Source organism: Leuciscus leuciscus (assembly GCF_965113295.1).
Source record: "Leuciscus leuciscus genome assembly, chromosome: 1".
Taxonomy (NCBI): Eukaryota; Metazoa; Chordata; class Actinopteri; order Cypriniformes; family Leuciscidae; genus Leuciscus; species Leuciscus leuciscus.
Genome location: NC_138725.1, coordinates 76,621,080 through 76,643,711, shown reverse-complemented (window position 1 = coordinate 76,643,711; position 22,632 = coordinate 76,621,080). Strand labels below are relative to the sequence as shown.

At 40.0% G+C, this 22,632-nt stretch overlaps 1 protein-coding gene and 1 long non-coding RNA gene across 3 annotated transcripts in view; one reads left to right on the top strand and one right to left on the bottom strand.

Annotated features, from left to right (window-relative positions):
- Window positions 1-22,632, top strand: part of bahcc1a (BAH domain and coiled-coil containing 1a) — a 123,489-nt gene that overhangs the window by 87,063 nt on the left and 13,794 nt on the right. For both annotated transcript variants that reach the window (XM_082184553.1, XM_082184554.1), the window contains 12 exons: window positions 2,055-2,852; window positions 4,331-4,500; window positions 5,208-5,344; window positions 6,930-7,043; window positions 16,340-16,454; window positions 17,141-17,342; window positions 18,326-18,514; window positions 19,818-19,979; window positions 20,942-21,174; window positions 21,443-21,523; window positions 21,703-21,838; window positions 22,033-22,150. In XM_082184553.1, coding sequence (XP_082040679.1) covers window positions 2,055-2,852; window positions 4,331-4,500; window positions 5,208-5,344; window positions 6,930-7,043; window positions 16,340-16,454; window positions 17,141-17,342; window positions 18,326-18,514; window positions 19,818-19,979; window positions 20,942-21,174; window positions 21,443-21,523; window positions 21,703-21,838; window positions 22,033-22,150 — 2,455 coding nt within the window. The remainder of the gene's footprint in view (window positions 1-2,054; window positions 2,853-4,330; window positions 4,501-5,207; window positions 5,345-6,929; window positions 7,044-16,339; window positions 16,455-17,140; window positions 17,343-18,325; window positions 18,515-19,817; window positions 19,980-20,941; window positions 21,175-21,442; window positions 21,524-21,702; window positions 21,839-22,032; window positions 22,151-22,632) is intronic.
- Window positions 8,367-9,722, bottom strand: LOC309513150. The gene is made up of 2 exons (XR_014211344.1): window positions 8,788-9,722; window positions 8,367-8,687 (listed from the first exon to the last, which is right to left on the bottom strand). It is a non-coding gene; the product is annotated as an uncharacterized lncRNA (long non-coding RNA).

The following is a 22,632-nucleotide window of genomic DNA, read 5'->3' as shown; positions in this document are numbered from 1 at the left end:
GAGTAACATATCGCTGGATGGCGCTATTGACCAATCAGAATCAAGTATTCCACAGAGCTGTGTGATAATGACTTGTAACAGTCTTGTCTGTCTTCTGTCGCTGTTTTGAAGCTAAAGCCCTGTTTACACCTGTTATTAAGATGCGTTTTGGTCGATCGGATCACAAGTGGACAAGGGAGACACATTCCCATTTACACCTGGTGTTTTATTCCGTCTCTTTTGTCCACTTTCAAACACTTCTGTCCTGATTTCTTCGAGGGGAGGGTCGAATTTACATATGAACGCGTCCAGAGACGACAGAAAAACACATGGAGAGCATCAGCTTTAGTTTCTGCTCTGACAGACACAAGACCAGCCGAACGCTGTGAGTGTGTGTTAGAAATCAGGAATGATGAGAGAACATTGTGTTTGGTATGATTTCATCTTCTAAACAAACTTGGGTCTTCAGCTGTCAAAGTTTAAACCCCGTCTGGCTAGAGCTCTTCTCATAATGTTCGCGCTTTATGGCAGTACGAGAAAAGTAGACGATCTTTTGTGGCTGTTCAAACACATTCGATCACATGAGCGTTTACAATACGAAAGCAATCCAGTCAGATGTGTTTTCAACTCTCTCTGGAAGTGGTGGAAAGTGGACAAGCTCAGAACGTGTCAGACCTCAGTGTACACCTGTATTTAGCGTCGTCCTGCTTCAAGTCATCATGCCTCAAAAACACATGAGCCACATGTTGGTTGTTATTCACGCTGAGCTCCTCATGCAGAAACAATCAGGGCTTTTTTTAGACGTTGGCTCTGTGTGGGCGGCTATATAGGCAAGAGCACGATTGACTAAAGCTGCTGATAGATGCAGAAAATGGCTGCCAGCTCAGCTCCCCAGCGCCATCACATCAGTAAAGATGGAGAAACACCTCGTCCAGACTCACCCCATCCCCCAGCCGACACCTTCTTTATCATCATTAACACCTCACTAACTGTTGCAGCATGCCAAGGATACAGCAGTGTCAGAGAGAGAGCCCTGTTTTACCTCAGAATTACCCCTTTAACAGCTGCACTTCTTAACAAAGAGCTAAGATCAAGGCATAGTGTCACTGTCATGTGGAATACAATGCGTTTTTGTTCAGACCTCTGGCGGTAAGCTGGTTAAACAAGTCGTCCTTATAAGGTTGTCAAAAGTGTAAAACGAGCCAGTAAAGGCTTTGTTCTTGACACAACTGGATTTTTTTTAAACTGAATGTTCATTAGAGGGTCCAAGACCCTAGGACTTTTGTCGCACTTGAACCACGAATACACACAAAAACAATTGGATGGATTCGAGGAGTTTTGTGTTTGAAATTTAAAAAAGTAACAAATCCTTTGCTCGCGGGTCAATTTGACCCCCATAAGAATGAATGGGATGCGAGGAATGCTTCAGTACACACAGAAAAACCTAAAAATGCAAAAAATTCTAACTAAAAATGTTAAAACTTTACCAAAACTACACAACTACATGTGTATCTGAATGCATATGAAGAGAAATGACTTTAGGACCCAGAGGAACAGCTCATTTGCTTCATATAGAGATATAAGGCCATCTAGAGTCATGAAATATCATGTTATATATTGTTTTTTTTCCACAAGAGGTCGGCAAAGACACCCAATGTAAGATATTTTGAGCTGAATTAAAAGTTTTATGCATGAAATTGTAAATTATTTTGAATTTAAGTTGAAAGAATGTGAGGAATGTGCTTACATTACTATTTATTTATTATTTATTGATCAAAACTAGTAATTTAAAGGTAACTAAAATAACAAATAATGAAAAAAATTGCATAATAAATAGAAAAAAATATTAGCAAAATGAAATAAAATAAGCTTTCTGGACAAAAAAAATTAAAATAAAAAATAAATATATATATAATTTTAGGTCTGCGGGTCATTTTGACCCGCAAGGGAAAGATGTGTTACAAAGTACGAGGCAAGGATGAAGGATAAACAGGTTCTCAAAAGTGTAAAACAATTATATTTTTAAAGGCTTTGTTCTTGACGCAACTGAGCTTGGTTTATATTCCCTGTCACAGATTTGCCACCTGGATATACCTATCCAGAAATCAACATGGGATACAGGAACGGCCCCACCGCTCAAGATGTGCAGCTTGCGGAGCCCGCGGATCTCGAGGATGTTCAGACCCGACCTGTTGAACACACTCCTCCAGCTCTTTCCAGTTTGGGAGATTGCCATGCAATGGTGAGGCCTCTTCAAGAGCCACAAGAGCCAGCGATGGAAGTCGAGGCCACATGCCCAGTCGAGGACCCGCCCGAGGGTGTGTTTGTGCAAGGGGACGATGTGGAGATGAGATGCTGTGAACCTGTAGAGGCTAATCTGGAAAAGGAGCGCGTCGAGATCATTTGCACACCTGTTGAAGTTTCAGACTGTGAAGCAGGACCCACCCTGTCGTCTGAGGAAGCAATCCGTCAAGAAGAGCCAACTGTGACCTTTGAGGAGGAAGTGGGTGAAGATATTCTTCAGCCTTCGAGTCTAGAGACACTAAAGGAACAGGGACCTCCATTACCACAACAACCATGCGTCTCTGATTGTTCACCAAACGCCATCGTCCAAGCAGAGGTCGCTGTGGTTGATGAGGAAGATCACAAGGAAATCTGTGCAACGGTTGAATCTCCAACATGCTCCCAGTCGAGTTACTGGAGTCTGGAGCTCCTGATTGCGGCAGCTTTCTGTGGAGACTGTCCTCCTCCCTCTCCTCCCGTCTCCTACCAATCCCAGGGATCCTGTGTCCCGCTGAACTCCTCCTGTCACGGCATGGAGCTGCTCAGTGAACTGGCGGATCTCGAACTGCAACGCTGCAATAAAACTCCAGGTATGTTTGCTGCGAAAACCTGTTTAGAAATTACCAGTCAAACCAAAGTTTATTCAGACACATTCAACATTTCTCACATTATCAGAGTTTATTCGCTTTAGTTTAGAAAATGGTATTAAAATATGACTCTGTCCGTCCTTCTGTTAGACTGTCTCACAGATGAATTATGTTGAATATCTGTCAGCTGTTAAATTTAACTACACAATTAGATAATACCAGTTTAGATCAACCAGTTACCAAGCAATGCTTCATTTTGTTCAGTCTGTGTGTGAAAAGGTCGCATTAGCAATTAAAGGAAAAACACTTCAGCAAAACATGGTCAGGTCAAAGTGTCTGAATCATTTTTGGTCCCAAATTTGTATAAATGTTACTGGTAGTCACTGTATGAAGAGTTTTTGGGTATAATATGCTTAGATGAAAACCCTGTTTCAATTCGTCCTAAAGAGTACATATATGTGTTGTTCTGCAAACAGTGTTTTTGGTCACTAAACAGGACACATTTGTGAAAAGGGTTTGGTAATCACAGAAGCTGTTAGTGTTTTGACTTCAGCGCATTGGCTAGGCTAATTAACCATTAACCTCTTGTTCTTTAAAGCTTCCCATGTAAAATGATGATTGTTAGAGCAATTCATTTAAGATCTACTTCCTTGTCACGAGCTGCAATTAAAACTGTGAATGCGATGTTTACTTTTTATTGATTTTTAAGTTCTGTTTGTTCTCTGTTGAACTAGTGGATTTTGTTAAAAGCATCACATAATTGTCTTGGCTGTCTGAACGAGGAATGCCTTGATCCTGTGATATTTTATAGAGCAATCTACAACGGTTTCATGCAGAACAATTTGATATTTGTAAATCAAAACATAAATTAACCCTTCAGCCTTTCCTACATTGTCTAGCTAATTCCTCAACATGGAATATTCCACAGTATGGCGGCCATAATACAGTCAAACCAAAATGTGTTCAGACACATTCAACATTTCTCACATTATCAGAGTTTATTCGCTATAGTTTAGAAAATGGTACTAAAATATGACTCAAAATCAGTTGATATTTGACTGGTTTTGTCCGTCCTTCTGTTAGACTGTCTCACAGATGAATTATGTTGAATATCTGTCAGCTGTTAAATTTAACTACACAATTAGATAATACCAGTTTAGATCAACCAGTTACCAAGCAATGCTTCATTTTGTTCAGTCTGTGTGTAAAAAGGTTGAATTAGCAATTAAAGAAAAAACACTTCAGCAAAACATGATCAGGTCAAACTGTTTTTGGTCCCAAATTTGTATAAATGTTACTGGTAGTCACTGTATGAAGAATTGTTGGGTATAATATGTCACAGTTTACTTGATTTTGCTCTCCTCACTTACATAAGTGAACTATAGTGTCCTGCACTCACTAGTAAAAAAATATAAAAAATATTATATCTGGTTAATTTTTGGTTTGACTTAGTTATTGTGTTTATTTTTCTTCATTAATAGGAGAAGATCAGTGGATTTTGGACCTGCAGAGTCTGGCCACTTTGGCAGCAGCTCGTGCTCTTGAGTTGGGCTCTCAGGATCGCGGCGCCACAGATGTTGAGATGCAGTTTCCGGCTAGAAGATCTCTCAACTTGCGCAGAAAATGCAGCTGGACGCCTCGCCATGAGCCAGTAACACACCCTTGTTTTGTCCTCTCATGTACATGTTTTTCATGTAGCTCATAATATATGTTATTATTATGTTACATGCTCAGTTTTTTGTATACTGAATCCAACAAATATGTTTTCTGCATCCTACTTGCATTCTTTCTCTTTAGTCCTTTTTTGTGTCACAAGGACTGTAAAATTTCAAAGTTTTAACTAGAGATGCACCGATATGAAGATTTTGGCCGATACCGATAATTCTTATTTCAAAGCCGATAACCGATATATTGGCCGATAAATCTAAATCCAAATTTTTATATAATTTTTGAGAGCCTGATTACAAAAACAAAAGTCACACCATTAAAATCCATGTCCCAAACACACAATTATAATGTTCTCATGACAGACCGTATTTTCATTTTTCAAAGTGATTCCAATCATATTTCAAGCAATTCAAAACCATCATGTTGAACAGTGCGCATCTGAAGAGTCTCAGCTGAAGGAAATAATAAATCATTTATCAGCTTTAATATATAGGCCAGATTTTCTTATCAGGCTGATACCGACAACATTAAATAGAAACATATATCAGCCGATACCGATATGGTGGCCGATATATTGCGCTTCCCTAGTTTTGAATCAGGGCTAGAACCAAAAGTCTGTCCAGAAGTCATCCGAGGTTGGAGCCACTAACCAGCAACTAAGGGAAGGGATGTTTGCCTGTGTTCCTGTAGGTGTGTCCGGTGAAAGGTGCCATGGACAGCATGGATGGGCCGGAGTTGGAGATGCGGGTGAGGCTGGCAGAGCTGCAACAGCGTTACAAAGAGAAGCAGAAAGAACTGGCCAAACTCCAGAGAAAGCATGATCACCAGTAAGCCTGACATAACCAAAAACTTTTCGATTATATCTCAAATTTGTCGGTAACACTTTACAATAAGGTTCATTAGTTAACATTAGTTATTAACTAACATGAACTAACAATGAGGAATACATTTGTTACCGTATTTAATCATTTTTGTTAATGTTAGTTCATTTAAATCCAGCTGTTCAAAGTTTGTTCATGTTAGTTCACAGTGTATTAGCTAATGTTAACAAATACAACCTTTGATTTGAATAATGTATTGGTAAATGTTGAAATTAATATTAACTAAGATTAATAAATGCTGAAGAATTGTTCATTTTTAGTTCATGTTAATAACTAAGGTAGTTAACTAATGTTAACTAATGAACCGTGTTGTAAAGTGGGTTACACTTAATTTTAAGGTGTTATTGTTATAGTGTAATTATATATTTAAGTACTGAGTAATATTAATTAACAACATGTACTTACTAATACTATAGGGTTAAGGTAGGATTAGGGTTTGGTTGTGGGTTAGTTGCATGTAATTATGCATAATTTACTGTTATTACTATGGTAAGTACATGTAACATATGTAACAAGGACACTGCAAAATGAAGTGTTACCATAAAGTGTTACCAATTTGTCGTATCCCAGTTTACATGCAGATTACTGTGCAAACGCTCATAGGCATAGGGCTGCACCATTAATTGTGTTTTAATCGCGATACCGATATTTGCCTCTCTCGATAATTTTTTTAAAATAATCATCACAATATTTGCCCGCTTGTTATTTATCCTGAAAATGCTTTTATTTTATTTTACATTTGCGTTATATTGCATTGGTAACAAGTCCCCACTAGCGTTGATGTTTGCGGTTGCCAGATGTAAATAGCTTAAATCCCCCCCAAACAGAGCTTTTCAACCAAACCTTCAGCGATTTATTTGGAAAAAATCTAAACGTGGATCTCCACCTTATTGTTTGGGATTATGTTTGCAGAATTAAATGAACAATAATTTGGAATTATTGGAAATAATGAGGAGTTTCACTGTTTTACCACTTTTCATGACTTGAATCGGTTGAAAAAACGACAGCCAAGTCAACAAGTAGGCCGTCGTTCTTCGCAGTACGAATTTGCAGAGCGATCTGGATCTGTAGTTTGTCTCATTTGCAACCGAATTGTGTCGCTTAGAAGATATAATGTGAAGACGCATCACAAATTGCTTATCAAAATCATGCAATCTGAATTGACTTGCCATCTGATGAAGTTATCATAGTTGGTTAAATGAACTTTTGTGGGAAGTGTAGGTTGGTAAAAACGCACTAAATGGCCGTTAGGTCAACCACTTTTGATAATTATGCAATAATTTATACATAACCTTGACTGTCTTATGTCTGATTAGTTATCGCGATTATAATTTTGAGCAAAATAATCGTGATTATCAGTTTAACCATAATCGTGCAGCCCTGCGTAGGCGATCCTAGTTCTGGTTGCCCTAGTGATAGTTATGAAACTCAATAACCTTAAGACCATTCCATGCTGAAAATATTCAAAGGGTCATTATTTTCGCAATAACATTGACACTAGTGACAAAAAGTTCATCATGTTTTCCTTCAGGAAAGAGGAGACTCCTCGCAGTCCGGCACGCCGAGGCCCTGGTAGACCACGCAAGCGTAAATCAGTCCCTGGTCTTGGCTCCGGGACCCCCAGTGAACCTCAGAAACGAGTGAAGTGAGTAACTCCTGTTAGCATGCCTGTCTCACACACAGCAGATGATGAACCCCACCATATCTACACGACCCAGCAGGAGACGACTCGAACCTTAAACTCATCTGACCTCAGGGAGGACGTCCAGTTACGCTTTATCTTTCCTAATCAGGACTGGGCCTGAATTGCATTACACACGTTTGGCAGCAATAGCTGTGTCTCCTTTCGAAGGTTTCAGTGTATGTTTGCATGATTCAGGCTTATAGACACGATCTTAAAGGTGCATTGTGTAATATGTAGGAGGATCTGTTGACAGAAATGCAATATCATATACATAACTATGTTTTCAGTGGTGTATAAAGACCTTACATAATGACCCGTTATGTTTTTATTACCTTGAAGAATGAGCCGTTCCTCTCTATACACACCGTGGGTCCGCTTACATCGGCATGTTTCTACAGTGGCCCTAAAGGGACAAACGCGTTTCGTCACTATGTTGTTCTTCGTGCAAAGAAGCTAGCTAAAGTCAGCGAATAAAACACTGACACAATGATGAACAGGTAACAATAATAATCACAATAATATATCGGTTTACTGAATAATTAAGTAAACCTAATTTCTTAATTTATCTTTGTAAAGAAACCTCATTGCTGAACTGGCTACTCTCTGCTGTCTCAGATGACGACATCACTTCCTGTCGGCCACCATAACCTCTGTTGGGTGCAATTCGCAACCTCACCACTAGATGCTGCTAAAAATTACACACTGCATCTCTCTACATACACTGTGTGTGTGTGTGTGTGTGTGTGTGTGTGTGTGTGTCACTGAACTTGTAATGAGAGCACTGTGAATTCTCCCCTAATCTATTGCACTGCCGGGAATGTGACAGATTCCTGTCGTTTAGCACTCGGGTCAGCGCCGGCCGGTTCACCATGACACGCATACTTACACCGCAGTTAATTAATGTGTGTCTGGGTGTGCTAATTTGTATTTATGAATATAAGCTGGCAACTGCTTTCTGTCTTAGGCATTTTTCAATTTAATGTGTAATTACATATGGATCTGCTATTAATGACCAACACATAATACGTGTATCTTGTAGCGCTGTTTAGAATTAGTTACTAATATTGTAATTTAACTTAATGAACATGTAATAAGCAACACTCTCCAAGGATGTACCATAGTAATCATAGTTAGATCAGATTACCATAAATCTGTAAAACAATTGGGTAACACTTTATTTTACAGTGTCATTGTTACATAGGTTACATGTAGTTTGTATAGTAATGACTATTAATTATGCCTATTCAGGCAGAGTTGTGTTTGATAGATACTTGAAAAGCTCAGTGAGTTGAGAAACTAATTTAATACCAAACTTTATCAATAATTCTATGCATTTTTATTACACCATGTATCCAGTTTCATCCAGTTTTAGCTTAGCATGCTGCTAACGCCATCTCCACTGGAAGCGATTACGAGTCGAGTCTCCCATGTGTTTCTTGTGAAGTGTGTTGTTTCCAGTGCTAAGCTTTCCAAATCAGTCACTTATGAGCTTCTGCGTGAGTTGGTGCGCTGCCGATGTAGATTTTGGTAGCAGAACTGTGGAGTTTGTATTGACTACAGTCAGGATGAGTGATCGCTCTGTGTTCCTCGATGCCTGCGGAGGATCTGTCAATGTTTAGAGGTTTGAAGAGGGTTATTGACACTCCAGACACCCCCTAAAACCTCGTTCTATCTCTCTTTCTCATTGTGTTCTCTGTCATGTCACCTCGTCTCAGTTTCCGCTCGCCCGCCTCTGCCCTCGTGCCAACCAGCCGCTTCGATGTGAGTCCACATGACAGTGACACCCAGGGCACTGTGTGTGTGTGTGTTTGTCTACTGTATATAAAAGAGGGCAGTGTGTCTAGCAGTGTTTAACAGACTAGCAGTCTGATCTTCATTGTGTTAAACATCACACTAGATTTTCTTCTTTCGAGCTTGAGGCGGTGCTGCATACTTTACTCTCCGGCAGAAATCACTTTTAATACAAAATTTTGTTTATGTACAGTGATATTATAATTTGTATTAAATATTATTTATTAATTTCGTTGGTCGGGATGGCTGGCTGATATATGGTTGTCATTAGATATGTTTCAATCCACCTATTTTTATGCGCGTTTTAGGATATCGCATTAAAAAAAGAACGCTGGACAGAAATGCATAAATTCTAAAAAGGCGCATAAAAAAACGTATCTGATACATTGTTTATCCGATAAGAAAATGTGCATAGACTACGATGGAAACGCATGTACTGAATAAATTCCTTGATACGCATAAAAAAAAGTCATGTGACTTTGCGCGATGGGACGGAATGACTGGACCAACCAGCAGACCGATCTGTTTTTGGTTGTTCTGAAAGCAGCTTTATTTTTTTCTTATTGATATTTAGCGCCAGTTTATCGGGAAGTGACGATTTAGTTGTCTTCAGCTCACTGGATGGAAACAGTGCTTTATTCACAAATGTTTTATGCAATATTCCAATTTTACGCATAAGTTAAATTCCCAACTTTGGATGGAAACGTTGTTTTATTCACAAATGTTTTATGCGATATTCCAATTTTGAGCATAAGTTAAATTCCCAACTTTGGATGGAAACGTTATTTTATTTGCAAATGTTTTATGCGATATTCCAATTTTGAGCATAAGTTAAATTCGCAACTTTGGATGGAACGTTGTTTTATTCGCAAATGTTTTATGCAATATTCCAATTTTGAGCATAAGTTAGATTCGCAACTTTGGATGGAAATGTTGTTTTATTCGCAAATGTTTTAGGCAATATTCCAATTTTGCGCATAAGTTAAATTCGCAACTTTGGATGGAAACGTTTTATTCGCAAATGTTTTATGTGATATTCCAATTTTGAGCATAAGTTAAATTCGCAACTTTGGATGTAAACGTTGTTTTATTCGCAAATGTTTTATGTGATATTCCAATTTTGCGCATACGTTAAATTCGCAACTTTGGATGGAAACGTTGTTTTATTCGCAAATGTTTTTTGCGATATTCCAATTGTGCACATAAGTTAAATTCGCAACTTTGGATGGAAACTATTTATTCACAAATGTTTTATGTGATATTCCAATTTTGCGCATACATTAAATTTTGGATGGAAACATATTCACTGCAGACATACTGCAATTCATAATTTCTTGTATGAAATGTTTATAAATCTTATAAATATGCACATATATTCTGCTAAGAATGTCATCCAGACAAATTGCCACCATGTGCACACTAGTCATATCTTTCTGTTTTATAAATTTAAAAAACAACGCTAATGGGCCGTTCACAGAACGATAACTATAACGATAACTATATTTACGTCCACACCAACGAACGATAACAGTCGTTTTCAAAATGTGTACAACGTCATTGAATTTCGTCATTCAATCGTGTACAACGTCATTTTGCTGTTCTTGTTGCATTTAACTAGCAGATGTCCTCAGCATACTATGTTTTGAGTGAAGCTAGTGTAATCGAGCTTATAATCTAACAGTGAATTTAGCTGACGTAGTCAATATAGTGGAATAAAAACAACACCTAGTCTTTTTCATCGCAACTTCAAAGGAAGCAAGACAATGTTGTCGATACCTGAGGTAACGTTAATACTTCTCACCATTTATTCAGAGTGTATGAACGATTGTCTTCTATATCCATTTTCCTGAAAAGAGCCTTGACTTGTCAAACACATGGTGGATTTATCTGGACCTCGATGATTAACTTCTTCACAATGTCATCTGCCATTTTAAATTAGAGCGAGCCCTTAAATTAGAATGGATTCTGATTGGCTGTCAGTGTTTTATCGTTCGACAGCTAGAAAACAAGTCGCTCTGAAAGTGATCCCATCGATATCGTTTCTCTATCGTTATCGTTACAGCTGTGGTGTGAACTCTGCTATTCTTTAATATTGAGAGTGATTTTTAGAACTATATATTTATCGTTATCTTTATCGCTATCGTCCTTGTTGTGAACGGGCCTTTATACACTTTTCTGAAGAAAGTGTGCCTGGTGTTGTACATGGTTGTCATGGTGTTGCTGTGCAGTTGCTAAGGTGTCGGGAGTGGATGTTAGGCTGCGATGTGGTTACTGTGTAATATCTGGTCTCTAGGTCCCTTCCTCACTGTTATTCAGTGGGGTTCATCCGTCTATGAGGTGAAAATGATCATTATAGTTGTGGTGTGAACCCCTGCTATTCTTTAATATTGAGAGCGATTTTAAGAACTATATCTTTATCGTCCTTGGTGTGAACGGGCCTCAAATCTCTAATTGTACCCTCTGTGGTACACAAACCTCTGTTGGGAATCACTGGTTAAGTGGACCCAGATTCAGAGCCTGAATCCTTAAAGTCCTTTTAATCCTCATAGCTAATTGTGCTGTTTTGGTTTGTTGTATGATATTATATGTTGTCATTACAGTGTGACACTGCATTGCATAATGAGATGCTATTAGCAGACGTTCAGTGTTTTCTCTGGTGCATGTGACGCCATGCAAAGACATTGTCATTTGCTTCTTTTCATTTGGCCTCTTGTGATTGAGGGCAGTGGGTCAGTATAACTCTAGCTCACATCCTGTGTGTGTGTGTGTGTCTGACATTGTGTCTGTGCTTCAAATCCCTTACACTGTGTGTGTGTGTGTGTTCGAGAGAGCTCTGTTTAATTAGCCGCCTTGAGCGCGCACCAAGGGGAGGGTCCGTGTCATGTTGTGTTTGTCAGTTGGTTGCGCGGTGCGGTCTACCTCACGGGGAAACAACACACACTCCGCTGCTGCCTCTGTCCCCTTGCCTGTCAATCACACACACGCCAACATATACACACTCTATTCTTGTGTGCGCACACACACACTAGTATATTAGCGTCAGTAGACACAGATGCACTCCCAGCACAAAACGCAGCTGATCTGATTTCGTCCCGCAAGGAGAGAAAAATCGCAAGAGATCTCTTTAATTTCCCAAGACACCAATGAGTTCAAATGAAGATCAAATGGAGACTTTGACTTTTCCTGGGGAAAAAGACCCCGGTAATTTCTTGAGTTTGAGAAGAGATCTAAACGATGTCCCAAAGTGAGTTCAGATTTGTCAAGTTCAGCATCGGATAGCTCATCAAATTCTGTAGAGACACAATTATCTGAGTAATGCTTAGTGATACTCTCACTCGTAAGGTCCTTGCACACTGAGTCCGAAATTTTCCTATGCGTTTTTTTTCCGTATTCGTCATCCTAAAAATGTAAGTCCGATGCGTATTGATGAATCCGTTGCGAATCGCAGAACAATACAAAATGGAGTCTTCAAGCAGTGAGGATGATTTTTTTGTCGTCTCTCTTCTTAAAGGGATAGTTCACTTTGAACATTTTTTTTGCTATGTTTTAGCTTACATCAAGGGCATCCAAGATGTAGGTGTCTTTTTTTCCGCAGTAGTTTCAATTTTGATATTTTTAGGTCAAACCGTTCTTGTCTGTCAGTCATATAATGCAGGTCTATGGTCATTATCTCAAAACACAAGCACAGAGTCCAAATTAAAACAATTCCCCGTCGTCCAAATTAAACAATTCCCCATCGTAAGTACACATTGATGGCCTAAGACACGAAACGAGCGGTTTGTGTGAGAAAACGAACAGTATTTATATAGTTTTTACCTCTTATACACAGCCATGTCGAAGTGATCTGATCTGACGTGTACGCAGACTGGTGCATAGAAATATACACACTAGATGTCGCCTTGTCTACGGCAGTTCATTGGAACGAATGTCTTTAAGGCGACATCTAGTGTATATATCTATGCACCAGTCTGCGTACACGTCAGATCAGATCACTTCGACATGGCTGTGTATAAGAGGTAAAAACTATATAAATACTGTTCGTTTTCTCACACAAACCGCTCGTTTCGTGTCTTAGGCCATCAATGTGTACTTACGATGGGGAATTGTTTAATTTGGACGACGGGGAATTGTTTTAATTTGGACTCTGTGCTTGTGTTTTGAGATAATGACCATATACCTGCATTATATGACTGACAGACAAGAACGGTTTGACCTAAAAATATCAAAATTGAAACTACTGCGGAAAAAAAGACACCTACATCTTGGATGCCCTTGAGGTAAGCTAAAACATACCAAAAATTAATTTCAAAGTGAACTATCCCTTTAAAAAGAGAAAAATAAAGATGAAATATTGGGTCCATCCATCCAATCCTGAGATTGCATAGAGAGGAAGGATTCAAAGTTTACTTCAGGATGTCAGCGGCTCAGTTTGATGCTTTGCTAGTGATACTGGAGCCACATATTAAACCAAGACCACCAATTTCCGTGAACCAATTGATCCCGAAGAGTTCTGGATTTTGGCGTCCGCTTGTACGGTGGCTCTGAATTGTCAAAACGCTTGCTACGAATGCGAAAAATGCTGAAAATCAAACCCGATGCAATTTTTTTTTATGGCGGAAGAAAGTTTCGTAGGCAGTGTGTTAACGTGATTGACACAACGTGAGGATGTATTTGTTTTTTAACGTGCGAAAATTTCAGATGAGTGCCGCGTGCTAGTATGTTCAGTCGTGTGTCCAAGTTTCCATTGACGAGATTACGTCGTTTGTTTGCACTCACAAGATTTTACACCAATGCAGTACATGTTCACACCAAGGACGGTAACAATTACGATAACTAGTTTTGATGATCGTCATAATTCTGTAAGAATAGGAAAGTCCAAACCTCAACTATGGCGATAACGATTTTTACAGCCAATTGACCGTCCGCAAAGACCCGCCCCCTTTAGTTACTGTTGCGATGTCCAACAAGCCACGCCTCTCTCACGCCACACCATGTTTTCACGCAGTGAAATATACATTGTGTTGCAAAGAGGACACTGACAACACACTGAGACAGGACAGACCAGGTTACTTTTGATATGAAACAACAAATTTGGTCATTTTTAAAAATAAATTTAAACAATAAATACCGTTTTGTGTCTCTTTAATGTGTCTGACAGATCGATCAGGTAAAGCCGCTCGTGAACTGATCATCTCTTCCTTCTAGTTAATTTATAGCATCAAATAAACATGAATGAACATCAGAAGGAATGTTGTTTTAACCGCGGAAAGATGTCAGTACACTCCGTTTTTCAAGTTCAAATCCTCCAACGTTGGCTACTAACTCTCCTGACTGCTTTGTTGGACAAAAATGGCGGATTTGGCGGATGGCGGATTATGATTGGTCAGATCGCCTGTCAATCAAACTCCCTGCGAAGGGTCAGTTGACAGCCAATCTGAATCCACTCAAAGATTTTACACCAATGCAGTGCATGTTCACACCAAGCATGGTCACAATAACGATAACTAGTTTTGATGATCGTAAGAATAGGAGTATTAGGAGAATAGGATTCTGTAAGAATAGGAAAGTCCAAACCTCAACTATGGCAACAACGAGGAATGATATTCTTGGAAACGCTTTTTTAGATTGATTTTAACAGCCAATCTGAACCAACTCGACTCAAAAGAGCTCAAGCTTTTAAAAACGGCCGACGACTTGTAATAGCGCTAGCGCACTTATAATAAGCAGAACATTTCCGTCAGTTGGTATGGATGCTAACGTAGTGATCTTTATAGTCACTGTTCTTGGTGCGAGGCAGAGTTGATACTTAAATGAAACACAACTGAGATCTCCATCGTGTCTCCTGAGCTTTTAAAACGGCAGCCTCAGAGCTAAACAGCATTTCCCCCTGGGATTACATAAGCAGAAGCACATTACAGCAAACAAAATCTCAATTAGGTTTCCACAAAGACAGCCTCTCCAGAGATGTCTAACAGCGATTAAACGGCTCGTGTGAGTGACGGCACACTAGCGCTCGGCTCTTTTGCTGGAGGATGGAGGGGAATCTTTTGTCCTGTGTGCCGTCGGTCTCGCGTTCGGTCTGTCGGGCAGGTTTCCAGGGAAATTCAAGGGCATTCGCTCGGAGCCTGCGTTCAGAGCCTCGCTGATATGGAAATACAACTGCAAGGGGCTCTGATATTCACAGAGAACAATAGCGTCAAACATGCAGTGCCCTCAAATGGCTCGCTCTGTCTTTTCAAAGCAACCGACCCCTTTTTGTAGCAGGAATCTCCCCTGATAATTCACACTGGGCTTTTTTTTATCCAGCAACTGCCCGTGAACAGCGGCGGGGATGGCTGTCTGATCACAGTTCCTCAACCGTTGAAGTGTGGAAACAATGCGTTTTTCTTCTTCACTGTTTCAATACTCATCAGACGAAGAGCAGGCAGCGATGTGTTCTGATCTCTTCTTGTTTCCTCATTTCACACCGACACTGCCTGAGCTATAGGGGCGTTTCTGTCATGAATGACTCTGAGTATTGGTGACCCTGGACCACAAAACCAGTCACATGGGATTTAGACATTATCTGAAAGCTGAATAAATAAGCTTTCCATTGATGTCAGGATAGGACAATATTTGGTCGAGATACAACTATTATGAAAATCTGGAATCTGAGTGTGCAAAAAGACTGAAACATTGAGAAAATCTCCTTTAAAGTTGTCCATTTATGTTGGCGATTGTGCTGCATTCACTCACAAAAACACGTTTTATATATTTACGGTAGGAAATTTACAAAATATCTTCATGGAACATGATCTTTACTTAATATCCTCATGATTTTTGGCATAAAAGAAATTCAATAAATTTGACCCATATAATGTATTGTTGGCTATTGCCACAAATATACCTGTGCGACTCGTGACTGGTTTTGTGGTCCAGGGTCACATTTGAAGTGAACAAATCGCACTGTCTTGTATTTTTTTGGTTTGTTTGCTGAAGTCTCCTGTGAAGCACCTGACTTCAAGACTGATTATAGCACACACACACAGCAATATAATGTGCTTTCTGAAGGAGAATCTAATTGGTTGGACCTGCTGAGCAAATACACCCTTCACTGAATAAGACTGTTTTAAATCTGAATGATGGAGCAGCGCTGAACGAATTGGGACATTTTTGTGGCAATTTTTGTTAATTCGGGCTAAGTTCAAACTTTGAGTCCAAATCCGATTTTTGTGCATTTCCGAAGTTGAAATCCGATCAGAATTAGCTAATGTGAACAGCATGAAATGCGATTTTTATTTTAATTTTTTTACAAATCCGTTTCAAGCTACATCCATATTTGGTTTGAAATCCTATTCAATGACATATAAAGACACTGCGGTAATGACGTAACGAATGTGAATAAATGGATTACGAGAAGAATCAAAATATCCAGCGCTACTGAGCGGCGCTGTCTGTAACAGCCTCTTCTGTTGTTTGATTGATAGGTTGGTGGGGGCGGGGCTAAGTCCACTAGCAGAGGAGCATCGGGGAGGTGGAGACTCTCAGAAGAAGAAGAAAAAACTGTCCAATCGAGGGTTTGGCCGTCTCAGCTCTTCACAGGTCAGTCCTCGCAACATGAGTGTCTTTGTCCTTTCTTCTCTTGCTCCCATAGGATTGATTTGGAGATGTGAACCTGGGTTTAAAATTAACACTCCCCAAATGTGGGTAAAAATCAACTGTGGCGAGTAACGCTGTCACATCACGAGCCAATTTGGCGTTTTACTTATTATGTTTACTCACTTTGCTGGGGAATTTCATGTAAGCCAAATCTGCCAGATTTAGTCCTCATGATATATGAAATACAGCGTATTGCGCAGAATCTGATCATATCTGGCTTACTTGAACACACACGTCACTACACAACAAATAACGGCGCGCTTGTTCGTTTGCATTGAAGCAATAGCCAAGATTAAAGAGCATTTGGTGAACAGAAAAGACATTTTCCAATTTTTTCCATTTTTTTTCCATTTTCCATGTTATTTTCCAACATCCTAAATTTTTCTGATGTTTTTTGTACTGTATTGATCCGTCCACTTAAAACACATTTTTGGTGAAAAGGATGAAAGAGGAAGGGATGAGATGCTTTTGTTTGAATAAGAAATTAAGTAGCCAAATTGGCCGGTGAGTGAAAAAGTTAATTTCAAACCCTGATGTGAACAGTGTGATTTTTAGGTATCAAAAAGTAGCCCAGAACAAGTCTTGATGTTGGTCTCTAAATGTTTACCTCTCTTATTGCTCTCTCTTAGATGAAGTCACAGTGTTATAGGAAGAATAGCACCCTTGATCAACAAATAACTCATCTCAAGCAGAAGGTCTCCGGTGGACGACACACATCCGGAGCCGCTTCCAGGGACCCAGAGTTTTCCTTGTCCTCTAAGTATAGTAACTCTAAGAGAGATTCCTCACAGCTCGGCGGAGCCAACGAGTCCGAGAGCCTGAGCGATACAGGTGAAACACATCTTCAGTGATGGCCGTGTGTCATATCATGTGTCATGTGGCTTTAACAGACAAAGCTAAGATTATGTAACTATGCAGAACAAAATATCACCATTCCAGAATATCAGGATAACATTTCAAAAAGAGAAGTCAGTACAATCTACATTTGTATTGTACATTTTTATTTTTTTTGTCATTTAGAATGTAAAGCTAGACTTTTTTTTTTTTGCGATGTAAATATGAAAAATGTTGCCGATATCGTTAATATTTGAAAGCCGATACCGATATCATTAATATTTGAAAGCCTATACCGATATTCTAAATATTTGAAAGCCGATACCGATATTCTTAATATTTGAAAGCCGATACCGATATCATTAATATTTGAAAGCCGATACCGATATCATTAATATTTGAAAGCCGATACCGATATCATTAATATTTGAAAGCCGATACCGATATCATTAATATTTGAAAGCCTATACCGATATCATTAATATTTGAAAGCCGATACCGATATCATTAATATTTGAAAGCCAATACCGATATATTGGTCGATAAATCTAAATCCAAATTAATATATAAGTTTTGAGAGCCTGCTTACAAAAACAAAAGTCTCACCATTAAAATCCATGTCCCAAACACACAATTATAATGTTCTATAATTAATTCTATGTTAATTTTATGTAGCCGATATGACAGACTTTTGCACTGAACCGTATTTTCCTTTTTTGAAGTGATTCCAATCATATTTCGAGCAATTCAAAACCATCATGTTGAACAGTGTGCATCTGAAGTGTCTCAACTGAAGGAAATAATTCATTATTGAAGTCTATCTGTCAGAATAACCAAAATGCACACTCTTAGTATAGAAACTTTCTGCCTAAGTAATGTTTTTTTGATAATTGCAATGCAATCAATGACATGTTTTGTTTTCAGATTTAGTATAAAGTTGTGTATTCATGGAAGTGGTTGTGTGTTGCGCTCTTTCCCAGCCACGAGTGGGGACAGCGGGACACAGGAGTGCTGGAAGAGGCACGAGCCTGTGGCAGTGAAGAGGGAAAGGAAGAAAAGTCCTGGATCAGCAGCTTGTGTACCAGGGTCCAGGATCCCGCAGGCCAGGGGACCGGGAGTGGACGAGGACGGAGAGACATCTCCTCTGGAGAGCGAGTCCTCTGAGCAAGGTGAGAGTCTGCCGGTCTGTCTCATCTTGGAAAAGTAAGAAAAGCTTAGGCTCTGTTTACACACAGATGTGTTCTGGTCGATCGGATCACAATTGGACGAGGGAGACACATTCCTGTTTACACCTGGTGTTTTATTCCGTCTCTTTTGTCCACTTCTGTCCTGATTTCTTCGAGGGGAGGGTCGAATTTACATATGAACGCGTCCAGAGACGACGGAAAAACACACTGAGAGCATCAGCTTTAGTTTCTGCTCTGACAGACACAAGACCAGCCGAACGCTGTGAGTGTGTGTTAGAAATCAGGAATGATGAGAGAACATTGTGTTTGGTATGATTTCATCTTCAAAACAAACTTGAGTCTTCAGCCGTCAAAGTTTAAACCCCGTCTGGCTAGAGCCCTTCCCATAATGTTCACGCATTAGATCAGTAGACGGAGAGAAGACGATCTTTTGTGGCTGTTTGAACACATTCGATCACATAAGCGTTTACACTACGAAAGCAATCCAGTCAAATGTGTTTTCAATTCCCTCTGGAAGTGGTGGAAAGTGGACAAGCTCAAAACGTTTACACCTGTATTTAGCATCGTCCACATGTGATCCGATTGACCAAACCGCAAATCTTTCAAATGTTTCACAATTATTCAACAGTCTGTGTGTCACCGTCTGTCTCTCTTTTTCTCATTCTCTCTCACACAAATGCAGTTAATCTCTTGAGTATTTCTTAATTGAGTGAGATAAGTTGGTAGTAAATGAGAGGTGTGTGTGTACGTGGGGGAAAGCATTTATATGTGTGTTAGTCTTGTACTTTTTGTGTGGTCTACTTTGTTTGGTCCACTTAGAGAGGAAGACCAACATGTAAAGCAACCAAATAAATCTTAATGCGTGATTTATATGAAATAGTTAACACCACAATAATAGCCTGGCATGGAAAAGCCTAGATTCTCGAACAGTTACAAAAATGTAATGAAGTTTTAGGAAAATGTGTGCAGACTATGTGATCATAATTTCTGTCAGTAAATGTTTTAAATATCAATTACTTCGCTGATGGAAATCCAGCAGAATATGAAGTCGTTCTCATGGATGCCTAGTTCACTTGCTACTTCAGCGCCTCAGAAACCCTGACAGCAACTCCTTATTTCATATGGTGTACAAATGTTTGCACGGGAACATTTCCAAATTAGATCAAGATGTAGTTGCACTGCAACCATTTCTTTATAGTGATTCCAATATATTATGTTTGGATATTTATAAATATTGAAGTCAGATGTGAACCGCCACACTGAAATGCCATTTTTCACGAAACAGAGGAAGACGAGGAGGAAGGCAGTTACGCCAGCGAGGAGAGCCACGAGATCAAGGTCTCTGCGTTGAGGGATCTCTCGGTCACAGGCCCGTCCCCTTTCTCTGTGGTCAAACTGGAAGCCAATCAGAAGGCGAAGATTAAGCGAGAACGACAAGAACTTTATGGTAAAGGCCATCAAAAAGCCTAGTGATACACACACCTCTGCGGTGTTTTTGGTTTCACTTTATTTTGATGGTCCCTTTAACACATGCTGTTGACTATAAGTAACATTGCATCTACATGTCTACTAACTCTCATTAGAGTATTAGTAGAGTATCGGTAGGGTATTAGTAGAGTATTGGTAGAGTATTGGTAGAGTACTGGTGGGGTATTGGTGGTGTATTGGTAGGGTATTGGTAGAGTATTAGTTGCAAAGTTACTTATAGTCAGTAGAATGCATTTTAGGGGAGCTTAACAATAAAGAGTTAGCCGATATTAAGCAGAGAGTCTACTAATACTCTAATGAGAGATAGTTGACATGTAGTTGCAAAGTTAAGGCGCGTTTCCACCGAAATTACCAGGAACAATTTGTCACAGGAACTTTTTTTTGTAGGACCACGCGCTACTTTACCGTTCCCGCTGGATTTCATCCTCTGAATTTAAGCTTAATAAAGCCTGAACCTTGTCGTCGGCCCATCTGTCGTATTTTTTAAACTCCATTGTAGATTTGAATAGCGAACAACTGTAACTGTTACTGCACGCACCGCAACAGACTTTAAAAAAATGGTGGTTGAAAGAAAATGCTGCGTGGAGTCAGCCAATCAAAATGCAGCATGAACTCGACCAATCAGCTTGTTCAGCGCCAGAGACCAACCTTCCTGAACTTTGAAAAAAGTACTATCTCGTGAGCAGGGACTTTGGGAGGGGGAAATAGTTACCCAGAACCATCATTTAGACCATCATACGATCATTTAGATCCTAAACACACCGAGTCCCGGCCCAAAGTCCCTAGTTCCTGGGGAAAGTTCCTGCGGTAGAAACGTGGCTTTACTTACGGTCAACAGAATGTTCAAAAGGGTCCATCAAAATAAAGTGTTACCGTGTTTTTTTTATTCTAACTCTTTCTATTTTCGTGAAACCCGTTCAGGATCTCAGTTTCGTGCCGTGACAGAAGGAGACGTGAAGGTGAAGCGACGGGCCCCCTGTAGACCCGTGCCCGTCCCCAAACCTCTCGGGGTCAGGAGGAGGCCAGGGAGGCCCAGACTGCAGGACAAACACTGGCCGGGTCACTACAGAAAGACTGGCGGCCTTCTCTCGTTTCCCAGCAGCAGCGAGAGATTGAAGAGAGCCACGAGGAAGAGCTCCGTGCTCAGAGCGACGGTGAGCAGCGACGACAGGACTTTTCAAAGAATGTTTGCACACTTATTATTCGTCTCACAGATCTTCAGCTCGTTTAAACAAACATGGGTTACGCTATATTTTAAGGTGTCATTGTTATAGTAGTTATATATTTAATACTGAGTAATATTAATCAACTACATGTACTTACTATATAACATATATATAACAAATAGGTGTTTTCAGACTTGCTGACTTGCTGCACACAATTGAACTCTGTAACTAATGTTTGAAGTTCTGGTTATTGTAGAGGAGAAGTTTCTTGTCGGCTGAGGCCCAGTCTGCAGACAGCGATGATAACAGCAGTACCCGCAGAACCAGGCTTCGAGAGGTAAACATGCAAACGCACAAGCATTCACGCTTGTTGGTACATTTAACACTTGTCTTCTCTTGCTGAGTAAGAAGTAACGTCATGTAAAGGTGATGTTCACACGCTCTGACATTCGAGAAGAGTTTTCGCTGAGCATGGAGAATGAGCGACTCAGTGCCTGTGCTGTTGGTGTGTTTCAGTCGAAGGGTCGAGCGGTCAGCCGTCTGATGGAGAGTTTCGCGGCGGACGAGGGCTTCCACCTGGGGGAGGACAGTAGCTTCTCTGAGGAGGACGAGGAGAGGAAGAAGGGCCCGTCAAATGGCAGATTTGCTCCAGGTGTGAACCCTCTGTTTAATAAATCTGGAGTAAATCATCAGGAAATTTTTATTCTGAAGTGAACTACTCCTAAAACGAAGACTGTGCGCTACAGTCGCTTTATCATAACAGGAGACAGGTGGTGTTTGCAATGACATGAAGTCCTCGTTTCTTATGCAAAACTGTATTTTGAGTTGATGCTTTTCTTCTTTCAGCTCCTCCCAACTGTGTTCTGACCAAAGAGCTTCTGACCGTTGGACTCAAGGTTCTGATCACCAAAGAAGATGAACTACTGTATGCTGCCCGTGTGCAACCCCTGGAGTCGCCCAATGTGTAAGTGTATAACTCACAAACACCCAATAGGCACAAAATGGCAGCAGCTGCGTTTGTATGAAACGAGAGAGCGAGTCCACGATACTGGATGACATAATTAAACAACTGTACCCAAAATATAGATTTTAATGAGTTTTAATATTTCATTAGCTCGCCAAACGCAAAACTTCCACGAAGAATAACCGTTCCTAGCAAGCGTTTAGCACTGCTGACTTCAGTAACCCGCCTGTGTTTCTGTTTTCAGCGGTTGTTATCGGGGAATAACATATCGCTGGATGGCGCTATTGACCAATCAGAATCAAGTATTCCACAGAGCCGTGTAATAAAGTACAATATTTAACCAAGGAACATGCGAGGGGTGGGGGATGTGTAGTAAGTTACTTTGTGAAAACTAGTTACGGTATGTATCGCACCTATCGCGAACTCCTGTTGTTGTTGCTTTGATTAACGTTACTTCAATAGGATAATGCTCACTACCACAG